A 19,759-nucleotide genomic window follows, 5' to 3' on the forward strand; every position below is an offset into this window, starting at 1 on the left:
TGACTGATCACATATGAAGGGTAAGAGAGAAGGAAAAAAAAAGATTCTAAGATTGTAACCTTAGGTTACTAGAAAGAATGGGGATACCACCAAGAGAAATAACAAAGTTTGGAGGAATGAATGCTTGAGGGGAAATGTAATAACCTATTGAGATTTCCAGGGGTCGGCAGGTGATAACAGAATTCAGAGATCAAATTACGGCTGGATGTATAGATTTGTAAGTTATACATACAGAGATGTTAATTTCATCCTTTAGAGCTCATGAGATGACATACAACTTTTTTTGCGGGGGTTGGGGGGGAAGAAGAGGAAAGGACCCAGAACAGAACTTTGAAGAACACCAAGTTTTAATGAGTAGGAGATGGATAATGATCCAGTAAAGGAAACTGATAAGGACAGTCAGACAGAATGGAGGAAATCGAAGATTAAAGAGTATCAGAGAAGTTAAAGGAGCCTCATAGGATTATAACATCATTAATTTATATCTGTCAGGGACCTTACAGATCATTGAGCCCAACGTCTTCATTTTACAGATTTGGAAACTGAGACCTGAAATGCATAAATGACTTGCCTAAAGTGACATAGTTCATAAGAATCTGAGTTGACATTCAAACCCAGGTCTTTCTGACACCAACACCAACATTCATTTCACTACATTGAGAAAATATCATTGGATTTAACAGCTAAGACAGTAAGAGAGTAATTTCTGTCAAAAAGTGGGGTAAGAAGCCAGATTTCAAGGGATTGTGAAATGTGAGTCATAAAGAGCTAGAGGATAAAGGAAGAATAGAGGCAGTGAATGTAGTTCACTTCATCTAGAAGTTTGGCTGTGAAAAGGAGAAGAGTTATACAGCTTGGTGTAGAGTAGAGAAAGTGACACCTATCACAGAGAATTTGGGGGGGGGGAAGTATTTGCAGTATCTGGGATAGAAAATCATAATTAAAGGACTGAGCCCTGGGACCCTCTACTCTGGAATATAGAAACCTAGGGATATTCCCAGGGGACTCTAAGGAAGGTATTTATCTCTATAAAGGTTGTGAATGGGAGAAATAAGAAATATTACAGGAACAAAACAGAACAAGTCAATGTGAGGAAAGTGAAATACCTCTTGGACTGAACTTGGACAACTGGATAGGATGGTGGTGCCACCAAAAGAAGTAAGAAGAATTTGGAGGAGGGAATGTTTTGGGGAAAATATAATGAGTTCTATTTTGCATATATTGCAAAGACATGCAGGTGGGAAATGGAGTGTTGCATATGAAGAACTATTGCATATGAAGAAGTAGGCCATTGTGGCTGAAATTATAGTGTGTGGTACAAAAACAAAGGGAGAAGGGAGTACACAGGAGGGAGGAAAGATCAGGGGACACAGGGGAAGGAAGGTTCTGAGCTTCTTCATAGTTCTCTATATCCACAGCTCCTCCCACCCTCCATACACTTCCCCCCGTGCATTTGCTCTTCTCCTGGTGATAATTCTAGCCTCCTGAGGGGCTTGGAGGATCAGGGAACCTGTCCCTGCCTTTTCTCAAGGACAGACAAACTTTTTCTCTTCTCACTTCCTTCACTTTAATCCCAAACAGAGATTGGGATCAATGTGTCTCCATTTCTTGAACCTCTTGTTATCTCTCTTACCTGATAATTTGATTCTTTCAAGGTCACTGCCTGCCCAACAGCTTCCTTATTCTAATCTGCCTCTTCCTTAAATACTTGATAAGTCTAAAGTTATGACAGTGGTCTCCAATTTTGTTGTCCAGTCGTTTTCAGTTGTGTTTGACTCTTTGTGAGTCCATTTGGTGTTTTCTTGTCCAAGATGTAGTTTGCCATTTCTTTCTCCAGATAATTTTTACAGATGAGGAAACTGAGACAAACAGGGTTTTTAAGTGACTTGCCCAAGGTCACACAGCCAGTAAACATCTGAGGCCACATTTGAATTTAGGTCTTCTCAACTTCAGACCTGGCACTCTATCCACTGTGCCATCTAACTCCCCAGCCTCTAATAATGCAATTAATGATTTCGTAGTGTCCAAAAGAATTAAATTATTCAAAGACACAATCTTTATCAATCTCTTAACAGCATGTCTTAAACAAAGGTTTCTCAGAATTTACAGCACAGGAAAATTTAGGAACAATAATAGCATTCACAATATCATAAATTTAAAGCATGAAACAAGATTTATTACTAATCAGATGACATTAATTTAGTCAAATGCATTTCCAAATTAACCTACATTTTAAAAATTATTTATTCTACCACAAGTGGATTTTAAATTCTCAATCCTCATAGTTTGGAAAAGCATTAGTAGAAAACACATGTCATTAAAGACCCCACCAGCAAAAGGTAATATATACATAAGACAAATGAAATTAAATAGGACAAATGAAACTTACAGTGAAATTATGAAATATGCATATGTATGCATGCATACGTATATATATATATATATGTATATATATATATATGTATATACGTTCATACATATGACTTCATCAATTTAAACTCACAACTGTTATTGTTAGGCCAACCGAAAATATACTGGGCTAAACAGTATAAGCCATTATTGTTAAAATACCTCATATCATTATTCCAGAGGAAAGGCAGGTGAGACATTAAAACATCTGCATTTCCCAGATAAGGACACCTTAAAGAGATTTCTGCTGTATCAAATTCACTATAAAAAACATTATCATTATCTATTGTGTTTCCTAATGAACCATTTTCCAAGATTTTCACATCATTCTTTTAACAAGTGAATCTGTAACTCCAAAAGAATCCAGATTAAACGAACATGTATTTTTCTAACATTATTTCTAGTGCAATGAATTATCACATTTAGGTTAAGTACTATGTTTAGACATGTTACAGATTAGTAAGCTGGGATAATTTGTTATAGGATCACACAGGTAACAAATTTTCTGATCCATGCATTTTCCCTCTGCATCAATGCCAAATAACAGAATAAATTCTGACATATCATAATTTTCCCTCTAGGAGAACATCCCCCCCTTATAAATAAGACCAGAATAAATTCAATCACACCTGGATCTATTTCCCAAATAGCATTATACAGAATCACAATTTTTGTTTTATTATTATTTTTCTCTAAGGGCCTTTTATTCCAAGCATTTCATATTATAAAGCCCACTATTTTAGGCTAATCCACTGCCAAAAACATAAAAGTGGTAGTCTACTCCCATTATTCCATTTGGGGAACACACTTAAAAGCACATTCTGATTTAATTTGAGGATGTATTTCAATCAAGTCAGATCTGGGTTTTATAATTACTAATGGCAACATTTAAAATCTCAACAAGTACTCTTTGCTATGGGTTCACTCCCAGCTCCCATAACCTTTCTCTATTTACTTTTAAATCAGTTGAAGAACCTGACCAGACTTTGTCCCCATCCACCACAGCTTTGCATTCTTCTCTCCCTGCTTTGGAGGCTGGTAACGCAAGCTGCAATTTTTATTACTAAAGATCCCAACAAAATAAACACATAAAGTCTCTTACATCCTTGTTATTTCAACAAAACCAAAATTTCCCTCAAACCATTCTTCCCAACATACTTAAACATTCCTTCTTCTTTTAAAAATCCTTCCATATATCTGCACCTTTCTCACTTCCTTCATATTCTTCTCCTAAACTTTTTTAACTTCCTCATTCCCAACATTTCCTTGTATTTCAATAATACACATGCTTAAATCCCCCCTTCCTTTCTCCCTCCGAGCAAGATAACATTTTATTAGTAGGGCAAAGAACCTACCAATACAATGGGTCTCTAGCTTCCTCAGTTTATGCTAAAAGCCCCGAATTGAAGATACAACTCATTTTTATAAGCATAGAACAAAGAACAGAAGAAAATCATATAATTGGCTGGCATCATGGGGGCAAGAGATTATGATTGGTTATGGTAAGGTACATACACGTGGGATCAAGGGCACCCCTAAACAGTCTCAAAGGAATGTTTTGTGAATTTACGGACTCAGCTGCATCCCCAAGTCATTGACAGTGGACCAGGAAAGTAGACTCCCTGGCACCTGGGAAGAGGATAAGACCACTTTTAATTGGACCTGGGATGGGACAAGGTCAACTTGTCCACTCTCAAGGCTAGCACACAGATGCCGAGGCATTTCGTGGGAGCTGGAGTGAGGAGAAGCAACACGTGCACAGTGATTTGCATACTGAGATATCAATTCCCTTCGAGTTAATGTTTTCTGAGAGTATTGAACCTCTAAACTTAGCTCTGTTTTTCTTTCATTTCAAAGTGATCGATAGAGAAGCTAAACTCTCAGCTTTTAACTCAGAGAAAAAGACTGAACTTTTGAACTCATGAGCTTCTTCACTCAGAGACAAAGAAGAGGCTGAGGTTCTTGTAAAATGAGAATGAGGTTAGAAAATATATTCAATTACAGAAAGGGATCAAATATAAAATATCAAATCAATGCTTGCTTCTTTCATTTCTAACGAAACAGTGAACTTGAAAAACAAAATTTTAAATAACCTCTATGTGAATGCACTTTGAAAGACTGTTGAATAGGGACCCAGGGACCTGTGTTCAATTCCCAGCTCTGCCACTTGAAGTGTATCACTTAGGTAAATCACATAACCTCTCATCTGTAAAACGAGGAAGTAAAACTAAGATACCTTGCAACTCTACATCTATGATCCTATGACAGAACTGATTGACTAGTCAAAACGTCTGATAGGTATATGATGGCTAGAACCCATAGCTGGGGGAGAGGTTTACCAAGGGTTGGTGAGGGAGGGGAGAGTGAAGTGGGGGAGCTAGGGGAAGGTCCTGAGGTTTGCTGTGCTTCCCCCTCCTCTGATCATAAATGTGTCCTGCCCTCCCCTGCCCCTCTTCATCCACACAAATGTGCTGAATGCCTGCCCAGCCATCCTCTTCCTGAAAGCTGATTATACCTTAAATCACAGCCCAGGGATCAGCAGGTAAGAAACCTATGGGAGATGACAATCACAGCCTGTCCTCCTCCCCACAGCTTCTTTTCCTTCCATAAGGTTTATGCTGCATTTTGAAACTAAGAGTCCTGAATTGTCTCTGTGAATCCGCACCTTCTTCCCATGCCTCCTTCTGCCCACCCAACAGAGAAGCTGTCCTTACCTTAGGGGGAAAATTGATTCCATGTGTACTGCTGTGCCATGGACACACTTAATATGTGCTGAAAAGATGCTTCTGACTTGTCCAAACTTTCTTTTTTGTGAAGCTTCGTGGCTAGGCTGCTGGGGTCTGAATGGGGTGGCATGAGGAAGGACCCAGAGATCTAAGAAAGGATGTTTTGTGAATGTTCTACCCCATGACTCCTTGCCAACCCCTTCCTCTAGAGTCTAGACCCTATCTGCCTACTTGTGTTTAGGCCCCAATCCACCTCAGGATTATGTAAGTGGCACCTTCCCATGCCCACAGGATAATCAGATCCCACAACTACATCCTGTTCCTCCCCTGTGGCATAGTGCCTAAGTATCTTCAGACATATATAAGCCAGACATACCCAGGCAGGGGCTGCCTATTTGTAAGAGAGATACCACAGGTCCCAATAGACATGATTTGTTTCTTCCTTCCCAGGCTACTCCTCCTCTTGCCCCTGGCTGCTCCCACTTTAGGAATCCCCCATGGTCCCACATCCCCACTTCGCTACTCGAGATTCCTTGACCCATCCAATGTCGTGTATCTACGCTGGGACTTCGATATGGAAACCGAGATCATCACCTTTGATCTGCAGGTCCAGACAGCCGGCTGGGTGGGCCTTGGTGTCACTGATCGTTACACCAATGTGGGGGCCGATCTAGTGGTTGGAGGTGTCTTGCCTGATGGGACTGTCTACTTCTCGGTGAGTCTAAGTGTAGATTCTCTTCTCCCCTAGGGATGAGGGTAACTTACCAAGGAAGGGCCAGCTCTGGGCCTCTCACAAGATGGAAGAAAGACGTTAAAAATAGCAAGGAACATCCCAAGAATATCAGGCTGCTAGTGCTATATCCCCATTGGAAAATAGCAAAGTATGTAGTGATTCAGTCAGTCAATAAACATTTCTTAAACATCTACTGTGTGCCAGATACTATGTCTAGGTTTTGCTTTATATCCTTGACCTGGGCACGTACCTTATCAACTCTCATGGGAGCTTTCCTGAAGCTCCTTGCTTCCAGAACCAGCATTTTACACCTGGACCTACCCTGGTATATCCCTGTGTATGTCAAGAAACACATACAGACTTATGTATCTGCTTCTAGAGACAACATGCAAATAAAAATTTCATTCCCAAGATCATAAAAAAAATAAGAAACACATACAGAGGATCCCAGATCATTAAAAATGGAAGAAATTTCACTACCATTTACGAAAATCGATTTGGCTGATGAGAAAACAGATTCAGAGATTGAAAGAGGTCACTTGTCTCAGTGGAGACCTGAAACTATTAAGTAGCAGTACATAAAGTCAAACCAGTTTCCACATCTATCTATTTATAGCTGAATACAATGTAGCAGGAAGTTCATTGCACTGGAAGTCAGGAGACCTAAGATAAATCACCTAATCCCACTATAGCTCCATTTCTTCTAGAGAATGGACTTGAAAATCTTCTCTTCTGGTTCTTCTAACTTTAATCTTCTGTGATCCTTGTTCACCTGGGGCCACAGAGGGATACGGTGAAAAGAACACTCTTGTTACAGAGTCACATGATTTGTGTTCATGTTCCATCTCTACCATTTGCTATCTGCATAACCTTGAGGAAGCCAATTTACCTCCAAGGACCCCAATTAATTACTGTGTAAAATCAGGGAATTGTACTCTATGATATTCCATTGGTTCCATCCAAATCCAAACCACAAATGAGAACCTTTGAGTATCATTTCAATAACATTCTCAGTATTCTCTGCCTTTGTGAGGAAGAAGAAAACACAGGGGCATCACTACCCCTTATTTCAAGGAACAGAGGGATAGCTATATCTCTGGCTGAAAAGTAATCATTCATCAAATACTTACTGAATGTTCAGTATGTGTGAAGCTCTGTACTAGCTATAAGTTGTTGTTGTCCAGTCATTTCAATTGTGTCTGATTCTTCATGACCCCGTTTGGGGTTTACTTGGCAAAGATAATGGAGTGATTTGTCATTTCCTTCTCCAGCTCATTTTACAAAGAGGATTAAGTGACTGCTCAAGGTCATACAGCTAATAAGTATGTAAGGTCAGATTTGAACTCAGGAACATGAGTCTTCCTGACCTCAGGTCTGGCATTCTATGCACTATGGTATCACCTAGCAGCCATATTAGCTATAAGTACAGGAACCTTAATTTCAGGAATCCATATTTGTTATATATGGTCGGATAAAGGCTGCATCTTTTAGATGACCTTATAAAAAAAGGACCTACAGTGCAGTGAGCAGAACCAGGAGAGCATTGTACACAGTAAAAGCAATATTTTGTGATGATCAATTGTGAATGACTTAGCTATTTTCAGCAATACAATGATCCAAGACAGTTCCAAAGAACTCATGATGAAAAGCGCTATCTGCCTACAGAGAAAGAACTGATGGAGTCTGAATGTAGATCTAAGTATAGTACTTTTCACATTTTTTATTTTTTTGTGGGTTTTTTTTGGTTTGTTTTCTTTCACAACATGACTAATATAGAAATATATTTCTCATGATTGCACATGTATAACCCATGTCAAATTGCTTCCCACCTCAGAGAAGGGGGAAAAGAGAGGAGGAAGAAAATTTGGAACTCAATTTCTTTTTAAATGAATGCTAAAATTTGTCTTTACATACAATTGAGGAAAATGTATATTCTTTTAAAAGGGACCTATGAGTCATTTCACCAGTCTAGGGCTCAGTTTCCTCATCTGTAAAATGGGGAGAGGGGTGTTGGATTCAAATATTAAAATCACTTCAGCTGTATTACTTATTATCTGAGTGGTCTTGGGCAAATCACCCTCTGGGCCTCCATTACATCATCTATAAAATGCAGGGGCTAGGGTAGATGACTAGATGACCTTTGAAGTTCTGTGATACAGTGAACAGTTGTACTCAGCTGCTCCAAATCTACTATCATAAGACTAATAATTCTGTGAGCCCTTGACTACTTTCTCTGAAATCAAGACTCTAAATGCAGAATATAGAATACTTGTAGGTATAAGGCATGATTCCCTGCCCTCAAGGAGTTTATAATCTAGTTTAAGATTAAAAACAGGTTTGGATACATATGAAAAGTTACCTAGTAATTAAATCAGTTTCATAGTAACACTTCGAGAGTATGGCGTTAGGAATAATCATTGAGGAGGAGCAATGAAGCAGCATGGTGCAGGTGGAAAGAGGTGATTATGAGTCAGACTTCAGTTTTCTAATCTCTAATATGAAGGAGTTAAATTAATATATTTGATATATTTTGCAGCCTTCAAGTCCAAATATTCTGAAACTCTGGGGTGTGTGTGTGGGTGTGTGTGGGTGTGTGTGTGTGTGTGTGTGTGTGTGTTTCTTGGGAAATGTGTGGATGTAGCAGAGTATTCCCTGGAGCTTTAGCCTGGTAGATGCTAACTGTTAAGGAAAGAGACACAGCCCCTGCTCTTGTGGACTTTCCCGTCTCATTAAGAGTCACGATCCCTCTGTCCATGGCACTTTGCTATTGCTTTTTTCCTCCATGGCAGGACCAGCACTTGGTAGATGATGACACTCTGGAGGAGGATGGGAGCCAGGATGCAGTGCTGCAGTTGCTGACAGAAGATGCTGTCTATACTACCATGCGTTTCTCCCGGCCCTTCCGCTCCTGTGACTCCCATGATGGAGACATCACAGTAATAACAGAGGAGGGTAGGGGGTATTGGTGGGTGGGGATTAATTTTCCCAAATCTGAACCCTGAAATATTTTCTCTCAAGTTTCCTTCCTCTTAGGAACCTAGAATCACAATCAGATCAGAATCCCAGGCATTCTCAGTCTCTCATGTTCCCTATGGCTACTTTTCCACTGTCCCTGCCCTAATCAGACCCTTCTGTCATACTCTCACTTAAGCCTTTCTACAGGCTAGAGCTTCATGTGTGGGAGGCAGCATGGTGCAATGGAAAGAGCAATATATTTTGAAGTCATTGCACCTGGATTCAAATCCCAGTTCTATCACTTTGTACCTGTGCAACCTTGGGCAAGTCTTTTTTATACTTGTGGGCCTCAGTTTTCTCATCTGTAAAATGAAAGGGTTATGCTATATAGCCTCGTAGGTCCCTTTCACCTCCAAAATCAATTTTCCTATTTTCATTCCCTGCTAAACTCTCACTCCTGAGAGGAACCTGTACAGAATAGGTGTAGACCCTAGAGATTTGCCTTTTGATTACACGTGTGTGTATTCATGTGTAAGATAAGTGTACCCACATGAGGTATCTAAATATAAACTGCAACTCTTGGAGAGCATAGACAGATATAACCTGAGATAGGCCTGCCTTTGCTGAGAAGAGATTGAAGGGCAAAGTCTTTACCACCAGCAAGCTAAGAGTTAGAGGGCATGCTGCCCCCAGCAGCACTATTAAGGCTGCATGCTCTTTGCTCCAGTCTCCAAATAGTATTTGGCTTGTCAAGCTAAGTGAACAAGAGCTTATGAAATAGGTAGTAATAAGTGATAAGTGCTGGAAATACAAAGAAAGTCAGGAAAACATTCTCTCCTCTCAAAGAGCTCACAGTTTAATGAGATAGACAACATGTAGACAGTTACCTAAGACCATGCTGTCTATAGAATAAATTGGAGTTAATCTTAGAAGGCAGGCTCTAGTACCAAGGGGATTAGAAAAGCTATCTTATAGAAGGTGGAATTTTAGCTAGGCCTTGAAGGAAACCAAAGAAGCCAAGAGGCAGAAATGAGGAGGGAAATAATTCCAGGTATGAGGCCAATATCACAGAAACACAGAGTATGTGGAGATGAGGAAGTCGTAAGAAGACTTATTGGCCCCGAAGCTGTTCTTTTAGAAGGAAGCTGATAGACATAGGTCCTGGTAGTCAAAATGCCTCCAGTAGGTGATGTATGAATTGTTACCACTGATGACTGTAAAGTTCTTGATATTGATGTCACTGCATTTTGTAAGTGAAACGTAGCCATGGTTCTTGGAACTGATGATCTAAGAAGAACATATTGCTGTCTTATAATAGACATAAGTACATAATTATGTCTCCCATAATTACAACAACTGTCTTTATGCTGGACCAGGGGCCCCCAGCCTGCCCTCATTAGAATGCAATGAAAGCAGTTTTCTAACTGGCTGAGATGCTGGGGCTCCTGGGGCTCCAAGCTCCAGGCTCCAGGCTTCAGCCTCTAGGCTCCAAGTTCCAAACTCCAGGCTCCAGGCTCCAGAGTCCAAGCTCTAGGCTCTAGTACTAGCATTCCTGGACCACCATTGCCATCATTACCCAACTAGAATTATATTTCCCACAGCTAAAATATGTCTTCTCTAGAGGTACAAAGTTCAGGACAAAAGAGGCACCAATGAGCACTCTCTCCCAAGGGATCGGGGTTGCCCAATTCTGCTCCTTCCCACCAAACTCTGCTTATGCAATAGATCATCACAAAGAATAGTTAGTAAGCCTTTTTATCTGAGCAAAACAGCCAACAAAAAACAGAGAAGTAATTAGATTAAAAATAAAGCGGAGATCAAGTGTGAGTGAATTCTTTAGCTGAGAGCCAGATAAGATCTTAACTCTGATCAAGAGAGAATACACAGTCTTAACCAAGGAGAAGTCCCATCTCCAAAGTTTCTAAGGAGAAAAAGCCCAGATCAGGGACATGTTGAGGAACCAACTTCCTATCGTTTCTCCTTGGGTGTCTTTTTTGAAGAGCATCCCTTTCAGGAGTCATGTTTATCCCCCTCCATATGGAGCACAGAGTTATCCATCACCCACCACTCTTGGGTGGGGGCTGGGTTAAATGTACATAGCAATTGTGTTTATCTAAGTATATGATGATTGCTAGTGAGGAGATGTCCTTCATATTCCTCTACTGATTCTCAATTGCCTTTGCCAGAGTGACACAATCCGGGTCCTGGCAGCTTATGGGCTGGATGACACAGTGAGGCTGGAGAGGGAGCGCACCTTTGTCAAGTCAATCTTCCTGCTGCAGATTGTCCATCCTGATGATCTTGATGCCCCTGCAATCTCTTATATTCATGACTTGGAGATCACTGATGTGAGAGACATTTCCATTTAAATGCCTATGCAATGGCTGCTACCTGTTTTCCAATTCCCCATCCCTTATCTTTCCAAGCTTCCTCACACCACCACCCCTGGACCTAGAAAGGAGACAGAGGCTCACATAGGCATGGGGAAAAGGGAAGTACAAGAGAACTATAAGAGATTAGAAACGGGAGATGAGGGAGTAGAAAGGAAGCAGAACAAGGAGAACGATGAAAGTGGGAAAGGGATTCTCTCTGATTTTTTCTTATTTATACAAAAACCCTTTGATTTCTAGGAATCAAATCTAGGGCACATAGTCATTATAGTATTAAAGGAGTTGTTGTAAATTGAAAATAATTATTTTTAGCTAATGAATGAGGAAGCAAAAGCAGTCAAAAACAGTAAACACTTTAGTTTCCCAATCATCTCACAAACATATCTCCTCAACTCTCAGCTATCCAATTGTAATATTTTACTCATCTTTCAATTAGCTTTTGGATTTCTTCACCCAATAGAATCTTCCCCAAGACAAAGCCAAACTTCAGGCCAATCAAGTTCCTTCTATACTCCCACCATACTACTCCAAACACACTTCCCATGATGCGTCTGATATTTTGCACACGAACATCTCCTCGGAGTTGATCAAAAGTTGAAAGTCTTGGTTATAATTCCGGCTTGGCATGGTCCATTAGTTATGACCTCAGTAGGACCCTGAATTTCTCCATTCACCTGTAGAGCACCATAAGACCTATGACCATGGGATGTGAAGCTAGAAGAGATCTTAGAGACCATTGAGTTAAATGTGTTCATTGTACACATGAAGAAACAGATAGACAGAAAGATTAAATGACTCTTCCAAGGATGCACAAATAGTATTTAGATACAGGCCCTTAGATTCAAAATCCTGGGCTCTTGTCATTCCATGATATTAACAAAGAAAGCCCTATCCCCTGTTTTTCAGCCTTTCTCGAGACCCTCACCCCATTCCCAGGTCTCAGATGCACGTCTCCACCTCAGCTAAATATCTTTGTGTGTCTCCAACCCAGTTCCTCATCCCTGAAGATGACACCACTTATGCCTGCACCTTTCTTCCCCTGCCCATCGTCAAGGAGAAACATCACATCTATAAGGTGAAGCCAAGGTGGGGAGGGTGAAGGAAAAGTCAAAGGATTGAGGAGGAAGGAGCTACTAGACCTGGGGTATAAGGAGAGGGAAGAGAATAGGCCTAGATTAAGGAAAGAATGAGTCCAGGTTCCCAGATCCATGCATTATAGTTTGCAGGCCCATTTTATGAAAATGGGGATTGGATACTCTATAGCAACATTCCATGTAACAAGTAATAATGGCTAAATAAATTGTGTGTTAAGTTTAGTCACTGCCAAAGAATGAAGAGCAGGACACATTTTGATATGCTCTGATCCCAGAACTTTATCCATCACAGAAGACACAATGTGTTCCAAGAGATAAATAAGACAGGATCCCTGTCCTCAGAGGGTTTACAGTTGAGTAGTTTAGGAGGTAAAGTCCACAGACAAATAATTATCATGCAAAATAAAACATTATAATAAATGAGAAAGTTGCCAACCCTGGTCTAAAAGTTCCAAAGAAGGAAGGAATGATGTGGGATTTGAAATGATGGGCAATAAGAAATAAATTTAGTTTTGACCAAATTCTTGCTTTAGGGGGAGGGGAAGGGAAAAACAGACTAAGACTGGGATGGAAGTAACACTCCCCCTCTTCTCCCTCTACTGATTTACCCGAAGTTTGAGCCAAAGCTGCTCTACCACAATGAGACGATGGTGCACCACATCCTGGTTTATGCCTGTGGTAATGCCAGTGCCCTCCCCACGGGCATCAGTGACTGCTATGGTGCTGATCCTGCCTTCTCCCTCTGCTCCCAAGTGATCCTGGGCTGGGCTGTCGGGGGCACTGTAAGTCCGGGATGGTTAGGGAATAGTTCTCTTGAAGGAGGGTAGGTAGCTGCAATATCTGGGAAGCTGGGTAAATGGAGGAATTGGAGGATGGGAAGGAGGAAGGGTACTTAGGAGCTAACGTGCTTAGGGGAGGATCAGAGCCCTAGATGTCTCCACTCAGCTCTCACCATTATACCTATGCCCTCCTACCCCAGAGTTACCAGTTTCCAGATGATGTGGGCATTTCCATTGGGACTCCCATGGACCCCCAGTGGATCCGGCTAGAGGTTCATTACAGCAACTTCCACAATCTTCCTGGTGAGAGAGTAGAGGTGGGATGGATGGGGAAGTAGCAACTGACAGGGACAGACTAATTTCTTTTGGGAGCCTGGAAAGTATGGGAGTGAAGGGCCGTGTCAGAGACCTTTAGCTCTTCTCAAGTCCCTGTGTCTCTTCTTCTGACTTTCCCTTTCCCCTAACTAAACTTTTTCTGTCCATGTCCCCCACTTTCCAACAAGTATGCTCCTCTTTGGCCAGGTGTGTATGACTCTTCTGGGATTCGAGTTTATTTCACCCCTATCCTGCGAAAATATGACTTGGGAGTCCTCCAGATTGGATTCTTTACCTTCCCCATCCACTTCATACCACCAGGAGCAGAGTCTTTCATGTCCTATGGGCTCTGTAGGACTGAGAAGTTTGAGGAGGTGAGGCCAAGAACCTCTCACTACCTCTTCTCTCCTTGAGACTCCAGAGCTGCATTCTGCCTTCTAAATTGTCCCTCCACACAACCCTATCATCCCCTTTGGCCCCAAAACTTTAAACAGGATATGCATTCTGAAAATTAGGTGTTTGGGGAGGTCTGGGGAGCAAAATGAAAGTAAGTAAAAGGTATGTGGATAGTGGGGTATTTTGCAGCCAAATTAAGAGCAGGGAGGTATTGGAAATGAAGGGAGAATCTAGGAAAGAGTAAGCATCCCTGGGAAACCAAAGATAAATGAGTAAAAGCTAGATGACCAAAGGTAAATCATTTTACCAAATAGAGCTTCAGTTTCTTCATTTGTAAAATGAGGCTCATAAAAATATAAACTTATTATGAGGAAAGTGATTTTAAGCCTTAAAGTTCAATGGAAATGTAAGTTATTATAATTGTACCATAGAATTTTGACAGAGGGGCAACATGGCGAATTGACAGATGACAGGTCTCAGAGCCAGGATGACACGGGTTCTACTTCTGGTACATACTAGCTGGAGTCAATTAACCTCTCATTCTCGGTAACTCTCTAAGGAGCTTAGTTATTGAATTTTCTCATCCAGGAAATCTGTATATCAATATCCAATTATACATGCCCAGGTCCAGTTCTCTACTCCCATAGAATTTTATAGGCAGCAGAGTTCTTGTAGATCGTCTAGTCCCAATCCTTACATTTTATAGATGGAGAAATTGAGGTCAGGAGAGATAAAGTGACTTACTCATAATTATCTATAGGAAGTTAGGTTGAAGCCCCACTCGGGGTTGGTTTTGGGGAGTCAGATGTCCTTCTCTCTCCATGTCACAGATGAATGGTACTCCAGTGCCTGACATCCAAGTTTGTGGCTATCTTCTGCACACTCACTTAGCAGGGCGGTCTTTGCAAGCTGTGCAATACAGGTAAGGATAAGAGGTTGCTTCTGCAACACAGGATTTCTGGAGATACAGTAATGCTCTTCTGTAGTGTCGTTGTAGTTGTGAGAATGGAGATAGGCAGAGGATGGCCTTTGCAGTACAGTTGAGTGGAATGGGGGGATGCATATTGGGGGTTAATGTACAGGGAAGGCACTGGATTGGGATCAAGATCCTATTTGCTTTTTGTTTTATGAACAAGAAGTGCCTCTGGAATTCCATAATACCTCCCCTGCCCTGCTTTCTTGTCTATGTTGTGTTCATCTCTTTATTCCATTACTTTTCTTCCCTATACTCCCAATAGGAATGGAAAGCAGATCAGGACCATCTGCAAGGATGATGCCTATGACTTTAACTTACAAGAGCCTCGAGACATGAAAGAGCATGTGACAGTCAAGATGGTGGGAGCCTTGGGAGTAGAAAAGGGAGGTGGTCAAGTGGTAGAACTACAGCCAAGGGTTATTTATACATGACTCCGACCTAACAAACCCTAAGACTGCTCTTGTATTTCTTGGTGTCCCTTTGCACGTCTGACTTTCTTCCATCATATTTCATTCTGAGCAGGGAGATGAATTATTGGTGGAGTGTCAATACCAGACCCTCGATCGTACCATGCTCACCTTTGTAAGTGTCTCCCAGAGCTATAACTAGAAATCTGAGCACCTGGGGTGAACATCACTAAACATGCCAGCTAAACAAATTGCTACACCGGGGGGATCATGGAGAAACAAAGGGGAGGAGGAGATCCCAGGATATTGTCCTATGGTGGGAAGATGGTGATGATGAAACCCTGGGGTACTTCAAGGCCACTACTGGGGATGGCAGCCTTTGGTAGGGGAATGGAGCAACCACACATAGTGTAGTACAGTGAAAAGGATCCTGGGAGTCAGGGAACTTGAGTTTGAATTCTGGGTCTACTGTATTTACTTTCTGTGTGACTTTGAGTAAGTCACTTAACCCTTCTTGTCCCTGGCTTCTTCATTTATAAAATGTAGGGTTCGGACTAAATGATCTCTAAGTCTCTTCTAGCTCTATAACTCTATAATTTGGTAACTTCCTAATTTAATAGAATATTCTTATTAACTAAGTGTTAAGCTCATTTTTTTCTATCTGTTAAAAAAAAATACCACCAGCCCCTTCTTCAGTACTATAGGACAAAGTCCAAAGTCTGCAAATATAAATTTCTAAAAGAGGCAGCAAGGCCACAGTGAAGGAGAATGCTGGTCTTGGAGAAAGGAAACCTGACCTTGCCCTAGTAATTATATAAGGCATACATGTGTGTGTGTGTGTGTGTGTGTGTGTGTGTAGAAATATATACATATATATATATATACATATATATATAATGTATGTATGTGTGTGTGTGTGTGTGTGTGTGTGTGTATATATATATATATATATATATATATATATACACACACATATACACAAACACAATATATATGCACATATACATATATGGGACTAAATCTAAGTGTCCCCCAACCCTGCTTTCTAACTCATTTCAATGCTCCCTATTCCAGATTGGGACCAATCATCAGTTTTCTCATCTGTAAAATGAGGGAGTTGAACTAAAAGTTCTCTGAGGTGCTTTATGTAATTCAATAGCATTATGATCCTGCCCACCATATCTTCTACTTTTTCCCCTGAGGCTTTGCTTCTTCATATATCTAGGGTCAGAAGTTGGGGGCAGTGAGTCTTGGACTTGCTAGGTCACTGGTCCTAGTATCACGGCTCTTGGGAGTCACAGCCACTCTGCTAAGAAGCATTCATTGCGCTAACATTTGGAGTTGAAGTAACAAGGGGTGAGGTGGCTCTATGGTAGAGAAAGAAGAGAAATGGAACTCTTCTGGAAGCTTCTTACCTCATCAGAGCTCTGCTTTCTGTGTTTCTGTCTCTGCCTGCCTCTGTCCTCTGTGTTTCTGTCTTTCTCACTCCTACTCCAGGGTGGCCCAAGCACCATGAATGAGATGTGCCTCATCTTTCTCTTCTACTATCCCCGGAACAACATCTCCAGCTGCATGGGGTACCCAGACATCATCCATGTTGCCCATGAACTTGGAGAAGAGGCAGAGGAGTAAGTATGCCTGGAAAAGCAGGAGGGGAGCAACCCAAGAGTTAGAGACCTAGAGAACTTCTCTCTGGGCTGCCTGTATTCTCCTAACTTCTCTCCCTACTTTTTTTTTTTATCACCAGTACCTTGTAGTTTCATCACTAGATAAGGACTTTGTGTATGTACCTGTCAGCAAGGGCTACTCAGAGAAATAGATGAGAATAATTGGCTCTGGGAGCCTTAATTATTATATTAGCAACATAGCAAATATGTACTTCTACATGAATTATTCATGTCTACGTTCTTCTCACACACCATTTTGAATTAATCAAAGTCTTGGTTTTCCTTTAAAAGATTCAAATAGTTCCCCACATATCCAGACCCATATCTGTCTGTTTTTGTAACTCTTCTCTCCCCATCAAACTTCCTATGGGTTTTTCATTGTGTCTCAAAAAATGAATGCATGTATAATGTCTGCAAATACAGATTTCGAAAAGAGGCAGCAAGGCCACAGTGAAGGTGAATGCTAGTCTTGGAGAAAGGAAACCTGAGTACAAAGCCCACCTCTGACATTTACTAGCCCTAGGTAAATTGGTAAACCCCTCCATGCCTCTGGGGACTCCCTAGGTCTTATACACTGAATCATAGTCTATTGTGCTGTTGCTGTTCATCCTTCTTTCTTGAAGAGGACCAATGACATTGGGAAAGGAAAGTCTTGACTTGTGAGAGAACTGGATTTAAGTGAGGCAGCACTGTACAAAGTCATCAGCCTCACTCTCTCCTCTAGAATATGTGAAAGGAGTCCCCTCCACCCTCCCCAGAACTCCTCATTATGAAAAACCACAAATCCTGCTGATTGCCCCAAGTACGTCTTTTGGGGGGCAGGGGTGGTCTAGGAAGAGAGGCTTCTTATCTTGTTGTTGTTGTTGTGCAGTCCTTTCAGACTCTTCGTGACCCCATCTTGGGGTTTACTTTGCAAAGATACTGAAGAGGTTTACCATTTCCTTCTCCAACTCATTTTACAGATAAGGAAACTGAGGCAAACAGGGTAAAGAGACTTGCCTAGGGTCACACAGCTAGTAAGTGTCTGAGGCTGGATTTGAACTCAGGAAGAGGAGTCTTCCTGACTCCAGATCCAGCACTCTATACACTGTGCCACCAAGCTGCCCCAATTTTTATCTTACCATCTACTTCAAAATGTCAGTTACCCCTAAACTAATGCCAGGAGCTCACCTGAAGTGACAATCCCTGTGTTACCCGTTCAGGTTTAGAATCTTCATGCTAGCACATGTGACTCGACTTATTGTCTAGTAAATATCTACATGCCAAGAGAATGCCACTTCACAGCATTAAAACTGTGTGCTTGTATTAAAAGTGCTATTTGTGCTCTTAATGAGTGCCTCCCCATGTGTTCCACCCTAGGTGGCCTTCCAGCTTGTCTCTCTCTTTTGCCGGTTATGACAAACACCCTTCTCTGTTCCTTTCACCTCATGTTTTCTCTTTTTTTTTTATCTCATGCCCATTTTCCTAATCATCCCTTTATTCTGCACCTCCCCTTCCCATTCACTCCCTTCTTGCAGCTCCATGGAGGGCATGATGGCCATGAATAATGTTGAGTGGACACCAGAAATCATCAAGAAGGCAGAGAAAGCCTGCAAGGAGGCTGACCAGGTGGTGATAATAAAGACCATTGATGTGAGTGACTAAGTTGGACCTCTCTCTCTCCTTTGAGATTTGGGGTAGCCTGGGAGGCCATGAGGAAGAAAAATGAGAGTGGGAAGAAAAGGACTAGAGGGTGGGAGGCTAAGGAAGTTGGAAAAGGCTAAAGAGAGGGAAGGGGGCTGAGAAAAAAGGAGGGAGGGCAGCCAGAGGGTGGGGCACTGCAGTGAAGCTTTTTGCTGCTTTCCTTAGTGGGGATGGGAGGGAAGGGAGCTGGGGAGTAATTCCCTCAATGAGGAGAGTGTCATTAGGTAGGGTGTGAGTGATCCGCTGAGAACTCCTAGGCAAAAAGGAAAGGTGGGGACAGAGAAGAGAAGAAAAGGCTCCTCCCCTTCCTCCTTCTCCCAGCTTCTACCTCTTTCAAGATCACTTACCCTTTCCTCTTTGTACCCAGGAGATGGTGAGGAATCAGACAGGCCGCATTCCAGACATACTCCCTACTCCCCGTGGGCCTTGCTTGGAGTCCTCAGGGGGCAAAGTAGAGCCAGGGGACAAGACCCCTGCAGGTTTCCGAGCTGCCCCTCCAATCCACTCTGGCTCCAGTCCTACAACTCCCTTAACTATTCTCCTACTCCTACAGGGTGGCTTTTCTTGGCTTCTGTTTTCCCTCCAAGGTGCAATCTGAGGCCCACCTGGAGACTCCCCTGGTTAGGGCCAAATACATAAAAATTTCCTTCCTGTCCCCACTGACTCTGTACAATACCTCCTCTACCTTTTCACCACAAAAGCCCTTCTCTTTATGCCACCCCTGATTCTGACATGGAGTGACAACCCTCCCATAACCTGAGCTTGGCTTTTGTCCAATAAAAGTTCTGAAATGATGAAGATATGTCTAATAAAGCCTCCTGATTCACTGGCTAGGAGTTGGGCACTTCTTGAATAAATCTATAATCAGGGAATGAAGTGATGTCCTAGCTGGAGAGCACAGCAATTTGGGGAAAGGGAGTTAAATTTTAACCATACCTCTTTCCCTCTTCCTTGACACCTCTTACTGTCTGGCTGTCTCTAGTCTGGCACTTCCTTAGGGAGGAAAATAAGAAAGAAAGAGAAGAAACTATATCCCTGGGATGTACCAGATAAGCAATCTACAAAATAAGAAGACAGCACTAAATGTTCTCTTCAAATGTGAAGTCTCCTAAGAACAAAATATAACTTTCCTGTCCCATATCTCCACTGTCTCCCCTCAAGCCAAAGTGCCACATGGGTCAAAAAAGACCCAGTTACCTAATAGCTCAAAACACGTCATTTAAAGCCAT

At 41.8% G+C, this 19,759-nt stretch overlaps 1 protein-coding gene across 1 annotated transcript; it reads left to right on the forward strand.

Moving 5' to 3' along the window:
• The first annotated feature begins 5,562 nt into the window (after window positions 1-5,562).
• On the forward strand, window positions 5,563-19,332 carry LOC110216243 (putative DBH-like monooxygenase protein 2). Its single transcript, XM_020998043.2, has 13 exons — window positions 5,563-5,850; window positions 8,658-8,804; window positions 11,010-11,171; window positions 12,205-12,288; window positions 12,922-13,089; window positions 13,287-13,389; window positions 13,609-13,775; window positions 14,628-14,719; window positions 15,036-15,132; window positions 15,296-15,355; window positions 16,678-16,808; window positions 18,365-18,479; window positions 18,898-19,332. Exons 1-13 carry the CDS (start codon window positions 5,563-5,565, stop codon window positions 19,126-19,128), a joined length of 1,845 nt encoding a protein of 614 aa, XP_020853702.1. The 3' UTR covers window positions 19,129-19,332.
• Window positions 19,333-19,759: the final 427 nt, after the last annotated feature.

Source organism: Phascolarctos cinereus, unplaced genomic scaffold (genome assembly GCF_003287225.1).
Source record: "Phascolarctos cinereus isolate Bilbo 61053 unplaced genomic scaffold, phaCin_HiC Scaffold_1;HRSCAF=81, whole genome shotgun sequence".
Taxonomy (NCBI): domain Eukaryota; kingdom Metazoa; phylum Chordata; class Mammalia; order Diprotodontia; family Phascolarctidae; genus Phascolarctos; species Phascolarctos cinereus.